This window comes from Culex quinquefasciatus, chromosome 3, assembly GCF_015732765.1.
Source record: "Culex quinquefasciatus strain JHB chromosome 3, VPISU_Cqui_1.0_pri_paternal, whole genome shotgun sequence".
NCBI lineage: Eukaryota > Metazoa > Arthropoda > Insecta > Diptera > Culicidae > Culex > Culex quinquefasciatus.
Genome location: NC_051863.1, coordinates 439,989 through 451,910, shown reverse-complemented (window position 1 = coordinate 451,910; position 11,922 = coordinate 439,989). Strand labels below are relative to the sequence as shown.

Here is an 11,922-nt window from a genome sequence, read left to right as displayed (position 1 = left end):
GAAGAGGACATTCTGTCGCGTCGATAGATGTATAAATGTTGATACTCTAGTAGAATTTTATGTACCTACTTTTACATAAAAAAAACTTTCCGTTTCCGGGGTACGGACATATATTTGACTCACTGTTTCATCGTCATTCCGACGAAGTGACCGTCAGTGAACGCACACGAAGTTGAAACGAATAAAACCAAACTCAGCACTCTATCATTTTGTTACTCCTGCGATGCCACGTGTGACCGCAACAACTTGATGTTCGTGATTTTAAAATTGTGATTTTTTAAGAAGAAATTTTACGGGTTTTTACAATGAAAATTAGATTCTAAGTTTTCAAAAATCGTCGATTTAAAATTTAATCTTTACTTGACACAAACAATTAATCCATCATTCACCAAAGCCCAAAAGTTGGTTTAAAAAATAATCTCAATTTTGCAAAAAAAAAAAAAAATGTGTTAACAAAATCAAATAAAAAAATAACGAATTGATCAGAAAATTATTAAAGCAGCACAGGCCTTCTAAGAAAATATGTACGAATCGAAAATAAAATTTTTATATGAGATAACTAAATTTTAATAAAATTTGTAATTGTGATAGTATTTTCATTCGGCACCGATATTCTGTTAGACTTTTTATCTGGGCAAGAAGGACGTGAAAGGGCTGCTGAAGAGTCAATAAAAGATTCGTTTTTTGCTCACCTGTGGTAATCACTGTCAGGATGAACCGCTGGCCATTTAAGAGGGTGATAGATCCAAGGAACACTACATTTGATACGGCGGAAATTGAACACTGGCCATCGTGACTAAAATTTGATTCCCCAAATTCATTTTTAAAAACACTTGTTAGACTTCTTTGATTTGAATATTGACATTGAAACTTCACCAAAAACGAATCACTACGTGCGATTTGATTTATTAACTGTATTCCGTTCAATAAAACAACAAACTATTCACCTACAAATGCAGAAAAGCCGGAAGGAAACACAAACGGAGCGATTCCGATCATCCGAAGAACCGTGCGATTACCGGAGAGGTAAAGTTTCGCGCGCTTTTTTATGTTGCCCTGATTTCAAAACAATCCATAAATCAGAACGCAGCCAGTTGTTTCGTTCTCCACCAACGATGCACAGACTTTGCACACACGACCTTGCAGACTTTTCATCAAACAACATTCCCGTTTGGTTATTCGGGTTCAAATTCGTATGAAAAGGGCGAAAATCGAACTATCCAAATGAAGCGATTTTGTTTGCTGTGTTGCTCAGACGTCAAACTGAAACCGCAGAGCGCGCGCATTCGCCGGAGTCTCGCTGCTCACGTTGTTTTGCGACGAATTAAAATTAAATCTCGCCATTCTGTTCAGATAAATAATTAAATCATGTCCAAGAACAAAGATAAACTAAACACCAGCTCCAATACGCTTTTCAATTACTTTGCCAAGTCACCCGCAACAACGCCCAAGCTCAAACCATCGAGCTCGGGCGGGGGAGGAACTCCGAAGACGGTCAAGCAGGAGAAAGTGACCCCGTCGCCGGCACGCAAGGAATCCGTGGTTCCGGAAAAGGTTCCCAAAGATGAGGAGGACGAGGAAGAAGTGCAGCCGATGAAGAAGCGCCGCCGGATCATCATGGACGAGTCCGAGGACGACGGCGACGACGATTCCGAAAATAAGGTCAAAAATGAGAAGACACCCCCGAAGGTTGTTCAACTGGCCGCGTTCAAGCGGGTTGAAACGCCGAAGAACGGCGGGGAATCGCCGGTGCAGAAGAAGATAAAGCTTGAGGTTGGGGTGGAAGCAGCGAAGGAGCTGCCGGCGGCGAAGGAGGACGACGATGATGGGCCGGTGCTGGAGGAACCGACGATTTGGCTGCATCAAAAGTTGGACTTTTTGAAGCCGGACAAAATTAAGGTGGAATTTGCGTTACTTGTAAATATAAATTAAGTTTAATGCATTTTCAATTTTAGGACATTCAAGGAAACAAGGCCAACAGTGAAAAGTATGACCCAAGGACTCTGTTCGTACCGGAGAGCTACCTCGCAACGTTGACGCCGGTTCGTTATCTACTATTTTATCAGATTTAAATTATAATGAAAACTTACGATTGATTCAGGCTATGCGGCAATGGTGGGAGTTGAAGTCGCGACACTACGATTGCGTGTTGTTCTTCAAAGTTGGCAAATTCTACGAGCTTTACCACATGGATGCCTCTGTCGGGGTAAGATAAATGTTTTAGCTCATAATTTATACAACTTATCAATTTCGAGAAATACCTCACAGGTGAAGGAGCTGGGTTTTTCGTACATGAAGGGCGAGTTTGCCCACAGCGGATTTCCAGAGCAGGCGTACGAGCGAATGGCCACATCGCTGGTCGAACGGGGCTACAAGGTGGCCCGAGTTGAGCAAACGGAGACACCGGATATGATGTCGGAACGGTGCAAGAAGAACAAAACCAACAGCAAGTACGACAAAGTCGTGAAGCGCGAGATTTGCCAGGTGTCGCTCAAGGGCACAGAAGTTTACGGCCAACAGGTCCAGATGACCCAAAGCGCAGACCCCAATTACATGCTTGCGATTGCGGAGCGCAGCGCCGGGAAGGGTAAATCTGGTGGAGTCCGTTACGGCGTCTGCTTCATTGACACTTCGTTGGGTATTTTCCACCTCGGAGAGTTTGATGACGATGGCCAGGCGTCTCGCTTGTTGACCCTGTTGTCCCACTACGCTCCGGCGCTGGTTCTGCACGAGCGCAGCTTGGTTTCGCCGGGCATCCACCAGATCTTCAAGACGGTGCTGGCCGGAGTGCGCAAGGAACCACTCACCAACGAGTCCCAGTTTTGGTCGGCGGAGAAAACGTTGAAATACTTGGCGGAGAACCATTACGGCAGCTCGAGCGACGAAAAGTCGGCCAAGTGGCCGGAAGCGGTCCGATGCCTGCTCGACAAAAACGACCATCTCGGTCTAACGCCCAACGAAAACTCTGAGCTATCACTGAAGGCGCTAGGCGGTTGCATCTGGTACCTGAAGCGCTGCCTGCTCGACCAACAAATAGTTGCCCTGGCCAAATTCGAGCTGTACATTCCCCCGGATGACAATGTGACTCGGAAGCAGTTGAAGATCTCCAACAGCAACCGGTTCATGGTGCTCGATGCGATTACGCTGAGCAACCTGCGTCTCACGGATGGCGAGTTGTCGCTGCTGAACCGCCTGGATCACTGCTGCACAAAGTTTGGCAAACGGCTGCTTCATCACTGGGTTTGTTCTCCGAGCTGCGAGCGCGAAATCATCATTCAACGCCAAGACGCCATCAAAGAACTTGTAGAGGACATCAACCTCCTGCAGGATGTCCGTCAAATTCTAGGAGAGCTGCCAGACCTCGAGCGAATGCTGGCCCAAATTCACAGCTTTGGAAATGCGGAGCGCATGAAAAACCATCCGGACGGCCGGGCCATCCTGTACGAAGAGCAGACGTACAGCAAGAAGAAAATCCAAGACTTCATCTGTACCCTGCGAGGATTCAAGGCCCTAACCCGACTCCCTGAACTATTCGCTGGGGTCAAATCCGACCTCCTAATTCGTCTGACACAACTAACCCCAAAAGGCGGTGTCTTCCCGGACATGGCGAGCAAGATAAGCTTCTTCGAGGAATCGTTCGACCACGAAGCGGCCCTGAAAACCGGCGTCATTGCGCCGGAAAAAGGTTTGGACACGGAGTACGATGCGGTGCAGCGCGATATTCAGGGAATTCTGGACGAGCTGGAGGAGTACAAGCGCAAGCAGGAAAAGTATTTTGGCTGCAAGATCGACTTCTTTGGCAGCGATAAGAAGCGGTTCCAGCTGGAGATTCCCGAGGGAGCGGCGAAGAAAGCCAATAGCGGGTACTCGCTGGAGGGACAAAAGAAGGGCAAAAACGGAGTTAAACGGTGAGTAAAATATTGACTTGTTGATGCACACAGACGCCCTTGTTTGAATTGGACAGCTTAACGTGATGAAAAAAAAAATCCAAAATGGTCACAATATTAAGAAGAAAAAAATGTTTTTGAAAAAATATCGGAAACCTTCCATATTTCTAACATTTGAATGTTCTAAAATTTCATAATTTTAAAATTCCAACAAACATATTAAAAAATTCTATAATTGTAAAAAATATATATTTAAAAAAAACATAACTTTTGAATTTCTAACATGGTAAAACATTAAATTATCAGATACCTATCAATAAATAATTTCAATATTATATTTATAAAGTTAAATTTCCGAAAACGGAGAAAGATATTCGTTTAATTAACTCTAAAAACTTATTCAAAAATGCTTTTTTAACAATTTCAATTGGCTCAAAAAATTAAGTTTATAAAATCATATAAATTATGTTTTTAAGCCTGATCTATAATAAAATAAAATGTTATTAATTGCACAAACTACTATTTCTAAAATTCAACAAACATTTTTTTAAATAGCCTGAATTTCTGTAATATAAAAGCTAAAAAAAACGAGTTCTTAAAAAAAATAGTTTTAAAATTGTAAAACTACAAAATTGAAAAAAAAAACTATTTTTATATTGTTTCAATAAGAAAAATATATACTTGAAGTAACTGACCAACCTACCAAAAGTAAAATAAAACTTTTTTTACTTATTTAAAAATCTAGAAACTAAAATTTAACAAAATTTTCAAACTCTTTAATTTTTTAAAATGGCTTAACACAAATAAAAAAAAACTTTAATCTCAAAAATTTTATGATAAAAAAATACAATTCTAATTTTATGCAATTTTTAAAAATCTGGAAACAAAATATAAAATGGCCTAGATTTATTTTATGTTAAAAAAATTAAGGCTTTAAAATTATTAAATGGCTACATATTCGAAAATAAAAACAAATCAGATTAATTAAAATAATTGAAAAAGTGAAATGAAAAAAATAACTAATCGATGCCTGTGCTCCAGTGTTGGAATTCGAGCGAGAAGAAGAAAAAATCACAGAGGCATCTTAATATGAACAATATTTTTAAAAAGCAGTGAAATTACAAAGTATTTTTTATTGTTTAAGGCCGTTGCAAATATTTTTTGAAGTTTATGTCCCTCGGCTCTGACTAAATTCGAGGAGGGGGGCAAAAAAAAATATAAAAATGTTAAATACAAGCCTAGGTTTCAAAATTTGGATGGAAAAAGTGAATTTGAATTCTGGAAAAGCCAAAAATTAAAATAAAACTCTAACCACTCAACATAATAAATAAAATCAGAAATCTGAACAAATAAGGACTCTATTTCAAAAAAATATCAAATTTATATATTTTCAAACATTAAAATTCTTTAATTGACATAAAGTTCATCCAGAAATGCAAAGATGAGTTTGGTAAACGCTAGATTCCCTTCAAAATGTTATGCACTCTTGGTTCTTGAAGTTCACATCCGTGTTAGGGAATCACTTATTTGATGGCCAATTTCAGGGTTGTTACGGACGGCGCGGATCGCGCGGATGGCGCGTATCGCGCGGATCTGGCGCGGATTTGCTGGCTAATTTTGCTCAGGCGCGGATTTCGCGCGGATAGCAATTTTGATAAACAAAATAATTGAAAACGATAGAAATTCTTTCACATTACAAAGGAAAATATTATTAGGAATTAAATGAATTCAATCTTTTTCGTTAAGTGCGAAAATATCAATTTCTAAGAAGTTGTAAATGAAGAAAATTTTCTTCTAAAATTTATTGATTGCTTTTTTTCTTAATACGAAACATTGAAATAATCTTCAAGGAGCGATTTTTTTAATGTATTGAAATTTGTTATATAAATTTAACATAACATTAGAACTCATTATTATTAAAACATCTGCTTAACAATTCAAAAAAATACCAATTTTTTTAAAATCAAAATAACAAAATTCGAAAAATTACAGAATTTTAAAAATTTGAAGCTATGAAACTTTTAGATTCTCTATGTTTTTCAATATAAAAATGTTTTTTTTTAATTTTGGTTTATTGAAAAAAATAAAAATTCTGTTGCCACTCTGATTCAGGTAGAATTGATTCTATTCCCAATTATCACAACATGACGAAATCCACTTAGAAATCTGCTAAAATCTCCGTCTAAAAGCAAAATGTAATGTTAAAATTAAAAAAAAAGAAATCTGGAATTCAACTATTTGAAACTTCAGAATTTACAAGTTCAAATCATAAAAAAAGAATTCATAATTTGAACTTGTCAAAACATACAGACTCAAAAAACTTAAAAGTACGAATTATTCAATTGAAAAATTACGAAAATATTACAATTGATTGTTTGGTTAATTTTTAATGTTTTAAGAAGAAATTATTGAATTTTTAAATGATTAAATTATTGAATTATTAAATTTTTAAATTATTAAATTATTGTTAAACTATTTAATTATTAAACTATTAAATTATTAAATTATTAAATTAGTAAATTATTAAATTATTAAATTATTAATCTAATCTAATCTAATCTAATCTAACACTTATTAAATTATTAAATTATTAAATTATTAAATTATTAAATTATTAAATTATTAAATTATTAAATTATTAAATTATTAAATTATTAAATTATTAAATTATTAAATTATTAAATTATTGAATTATTAAATTATTAAATTATTAAATTATTAAATTATTAAATTATTAAATTATTAAATTATTAAATTATTAAATTATTAAATTATTAAATTATTAAATTATTAAATTATTAAATTATTAAATTATAAAATTATTAAATTATTAAATTATTAAATTATTAAATTATTAAATTATTAAATTATTAAATTATTAAATTATTAAATTATTAAATTATTAAATTATTAAATTATTAAATTATTAAATTATTAAATTATTAAATTATTAAATTATTAAATTATTAAATTATTAAATTATTAAATTATTAAATTATTAAATTTCTAAATTTTTAAATTTTTAAATTTTTAAATTATTTAATTATTAAATTATTAATTTATTAAATTATTAAATTATTAAATTATTAAATTATTAAATTATTAAATTATTAAATTATAAAATTATAAAATTATAAAATTATTAAATTATTAAATTATTAAATTATTAAATTATTAAATTATTAAATTATTAAATTATTAAATTATTAAATTATTAAATTATTAAATTATTAAATTATTAAATTATTAAATTATTAAATTATTAAATTATTAAATTTTTAAATTTTTAAATTTTTAAATTTTTAAATTATTTAATTATTAAATTATTAATTTATTAAATTATTAAATTATTAAATTATTAAATTATTAAATTATTAAATTATTAAATTATTAAATTATTAAATTATTAAATTATTATATTATTGAATTATTAAATTATTAAATTATTAAATTATTAAATTATTAAATTATTAAATTATTAAATTATTGAATTATTTAATTATTAAATTATTAAATTATTAAATTATTAAATTATTAAATTATTAAATTATTAAATTATTAAATTATTAAATTATTAAATTATTAAATTATTAAATTTCTAAAGTACTAAATTATTAAATTTTTAAATTATTTAATCTGGTGTTTTTTTTGAAAAGTTCCAATAAACCAAATTTCCAGTTTTTGCTTTTGGGTGTTTTTAGAACCGCCTTGAGTCAGGGTATTGAAAAACACCCAGAAAACAAAACTGAAAATTTGGTTTACTGGTCCTTTAAAAAAACTGCAGAAATTATTATTTTTGCCATTTTCTTAGTTCGGATAATTTTCGGAGTCATATTTTAGTTTAGAAAAATTTAGAGAAGAAAATAATAGAAATTTCGTGGTTCGATTTTCCAGAGTTAAGTTTTGGCGAGAATTATCAAGTATTAAATCCTAGATTTTATAATTTGGTGATTTATTTTATGGCTTTAATTTTTTTCTGAATTTGTTTTAAAGCAACGATATTTAAAGTGTTGCAAAAAATGCTAATATTGTTTCAGAAATGGCAATAAAGGTTCCATTTGGTACAGGTGGGATATGAATCCACAACTGATCAACGGTACTGATCCAAATGCCTTCTGTATTATTCTTTTTTCGTTTAAAATTTCATTCATTATGTTACTCTCTTCTATGTTTGTCGCAATTTTTTTTATATGGCGCGGATTTCGCGCGGATTGGGTTTTGGGGTCGGCGCGGATCTGGCGCGGATTTTTTTTCGACTTTTCCGTAACAACCCTGCAATTTAATACATACTAGGTACTTGACCTTGGCGTCGGTGATAGGGAAGGGCTCATTTTGCTTGCCAAATCTCTGCACTTTGAAAACATTTCAGAACATTCAATTTTTTTGAGGCTTTTTATGAATTAAATTTAGCTTATTTGTGGTCGCTTAGCTCAAATTTGACTTCAAAAAGAAGACATTTTTTTAAGTAAGTGACTACTGCTACTTAAATTAAAAAATCCACTATTCATAAAAATCTAAAATAAAAAAAAATATCTTTTTGTGATTAGAAATTTAAAATATCTACAAATAGAATAAAAAAATGCTCCCTTAATTATAAAGTGGAAAAACATTGAAAAATATTCAAAATTTTAAAAACAACACTAAAATAAATTAAAAATCCATTTTGTTTTGTCTCAGATACCACACGGACGAGACGCGCGAGTTCCTGAAGCGCATGATGCAAACCGAGGACCAGCGGAAAGTCGTACTGAAGGACTTGGCCCGGCGTATCTTCGAAAAATTCTCCAGCGCGTACGACATGTGGAAGACGTGCGTTGATTTGGTGGGAACGCTCGACGTGCTGACTGCGCTGGCCGAGTTTGGACGCAGCTCGGGCAGTACGTGCTTCCCGGAGATTCTGGACACCGACGAGGAGAAAGGGCAGATTTTCGAGCTCAGCGAAGGAATTCACCCGTGTGTGAGCGATCCGGAAAACTACATCCCGAACGGAGTGAGTCTTGGCCAGGATGGGACGCGGTTGATCCTGCTGACCGGGCCGAACATGGGCGGAAAGAGTACGCTCATGAGGCAGGTTGGAGTGTTGGCGATCATGGCTCAGATTGGTGCTCCGATTCCGGCCGAGAGCTGCCGTTTGACACTGATTGACCGCATTTTTACACGCTTGGGGGCAAACGACGACATCATGGCTGGTCACAGCACGTTCCTGGTTGAGCTGAACGAAACTTCGACGATTTTGAAGCACGCCACGGAGAAGAGTCTGGTGCTGCTGGACGAGTTGGGACGAGGAACCGCTACGTACGATGGAACGTCGATCGCCGGAGCCGTGGTCCAGTTTCTGGCGGAACTCAAGTGTCGATCGATGTTTTCCACGCATTATCACAATTTGGTTGATAACTTCGAACGGGACGAGCGCATCCTGCTGGGGCACATGGTAAGGAACTGGTTATAAAATTTTTAAGATTGAAATAAAATTAACCTTGCTCATCCCAACAGGCATGCATGGTTGAGAAGGAGGACGACGAAGATCCGACCCAGGAAACGGTTACATTCCTGTACAAGTACGCTCCCGGATCGTGCCCCAAGTCGTACGGGTTCAACGCAGCCAAGCTGGCCGGAATGCCACCGCAGATCATCAAGCGTGCATACGAGGTGAGTTGTTTTCATCAAAAATTCAATTCACACCTTCAAAATTTTGACGAACATCTGTCATTCCAGCTCTCCAAAACGGTCGAGGCGGAAGCGCTTAAGCGCAAAACCTTCACAAAATCGCTGCTCCAAGCAGATCGCACCGAGGTGCAGGATCTGCTGCGGAAGCTGAAGGGATGCCGGCTCTAGGTCCGCAAACCGCATCGCCCGATAACTCTCCAGTGCCGTAAGTACAAAACACTAAAACATACCCATTTAAAAATCTCAAGTATTATTATTAGCAACCAGGAGTTGATATTTTTTTCTGTTTTACTACACGTATACGATGTTAGAGTTTCGGTTGTTCATGTTCCAAATAAATCCGTGCGATTCTAAACGACATTCAAGCAGGTCGGATTTCGTTTGTGGAATAGAATGAAAGAATGTCATTTACCTTACATTTGCTAAGAACAATCCAACACCGCTGGCCGGCAACGAAATTATGAAAATTATAATTTGTATCATTCAAACTTAGAATAAGCTGAAACAGCTTATTCCATCTAATCTTGGATTTTTTTCCATCATGTAGGCTTATTGAAAAATACCTTTAAAAAAATCTCAGTGACACAAGTTTTAAAAAAAAGTTACACTTGGACATTTTTAAACATTCTTTAGATTTTCTGAACCTCTCGATAGAAAAATTGAAAATTTTAAAATGAAGTCTAACATTTCAAAAGGGCCAAATATTCATCTCATATTTCCTGTGTTTTCATCTTTGCTTGACCATTAGGGTGACAAGAAAATTTTGAAAAATCGGACTAACATTCCCATACACTACGCCGGTATTGATCAGCATGATAGGGGCCTTTGAGAAGTTGCAAAGCGAGGAAAGATAGTCCCCACTCATCTTCCACGGCTCGTGGATGTAACTTCTGGAGGTCCTGGTCAAAAACTCAGTAGCCAATGCTTATGCTTATTCTTATGGTTTTAAAATGTTAGACTTGATTCTAATTTTTTTCCTAATGTCGATTTTTTATTGTCGCCCTAATGACCATATCGTAGCAGCGATGACCGTACCAAAAGTATTCAAAAAAGCAAAATTTAAGGATTTTTCTCAGCATTTCGGAAATATATTTTTTCTAATTGGGGCAACTTTTTTCGAAAAAGATAAACTAAAAATGACTATAAATTGAAAACGGCGAACTTTATCAAAAAATCACTTTAGTACTTTTTGATTGCAAATTTTATTTTACATAAAAAAACAACGCAGTAAATTTTTTTTAGCATTTTTTATTTCCTTTTAAAAATATATATTTGAAAAAATGTCAATTATTTTTTGCCCAAAATCTAGTATTATTTAAAAAAAAGATGACTTTTATGCCCCCTTAAAAATTAATAAAAAAGCTGTAAATTTTGATATTTTTTAAATTAATTTTCAACACGAACAGTGATTTAAAAAATCATACCTATAACACTGCCAAAGGCACGAAATCGATTTAAAAGTCAACTTTTTTTTAATTTAGTGTAATGTTTTTTCTTCCGAACCATATTTTAAAATTAAAAGTATAACATTCAAAAATCTTAAATTCATGAATTTCAAATAAAAAAAAATCAAAATTCAAAAATTTATAAAATTACAAATTTTAATTTCTTATTTTTTTCCGAGCCATATTTTGAAATTAAAAGAATAACATTCAAAAATCTGAAATTCATGAATTTCAAATAAACAAAAATCAAAATTCAAAAATTCATAAATCCTTTTCATTTTCGGCGATTTAAGATTCTGTAATGTAAAACTACTATTTTTTTATAATTTTGTTATATTAATGTAAGGTATGTATGTTATATTATGTATGTATGTGAAACCGGTCAAGAAAAATTTCAAATGGGCAGCAGCGGTAGCGAATGCAAGCCAGAGAGGGTGAAGAAAAGCCCCAAGAAAACGTTCCCTCTCTTTTGTTACGCCGTTCGTAGAGCTGTTCCTTGACCCCCTTTCTTTTGAAGAGCATACCGGCCCTAAGGCGTGGATTTTTTTTCGGCTTTTCCGTAACAACCCTGAATTTTAAAAAAAGCTAAAGACTGTCAGTAACTGTACACCAGGTTGAAACGAACGAAACCTAGCACTCATGTTTTCTCTCTCTCTCTCTCTCTCTCTCTCTCTCTCTCTCTCTCTCTCAACCCCTTTCTATCTTGCTCATTCGGGGTTGTTGTGTGGCGATAGCAATCTTTGAACGCAGTCATGAGGGAGGTGATCGGAATTTTCGGTAGAATGTCAAACGAACGAACGAACTCCACATAGCGCTCATTCGTTTGTGTGTGAGCAACGAAGGCAGAATGGCAATTATGAAAGCGACCGAAGCGCTCAGTCACCATTTGCGTAAAATGTCAAATTGTCACAAGACCTGCTTGA

The 11,922-nt window shown here is 34.3% G+C and overlaps 1 protein-coding gene across 1 annotated transcript; it reads left to right on the top strand.

The window, feature by feature from the left end:
• Positions 1 to 1,250: 1,250 nt before the first annotated feature.
• Positions 1,251 to 9,919, top strand: LOC6046073 (probable DNA mismatch repair protein Msh6). Its single transcript, XM_001863290.2, has 7 exons — positions 1,251 to 1,899; positions 1,956 to 2,042; positions 2,102 to 2,206; positions 2,269 to 3,908; positions 8,565 to 9,318; positions 9,381 to 9,536; positions 9,603 to 9,919. The coding sequence occupies exons 1-7, from the start codon at positions 1,369 to 1,371 to the stop codon at positions 9,720 to 9,722; spliced, it is 3,393 nt and encodes a 1,130-aa protein (XP_001863325.2). The 5' UTR covers positions 1,251 to 1,368; the 3' UTR covers positions 9,723 to 9,919.
• Positions 9,920 to 11,922: the final 2,003 nt, after the last annotated feature.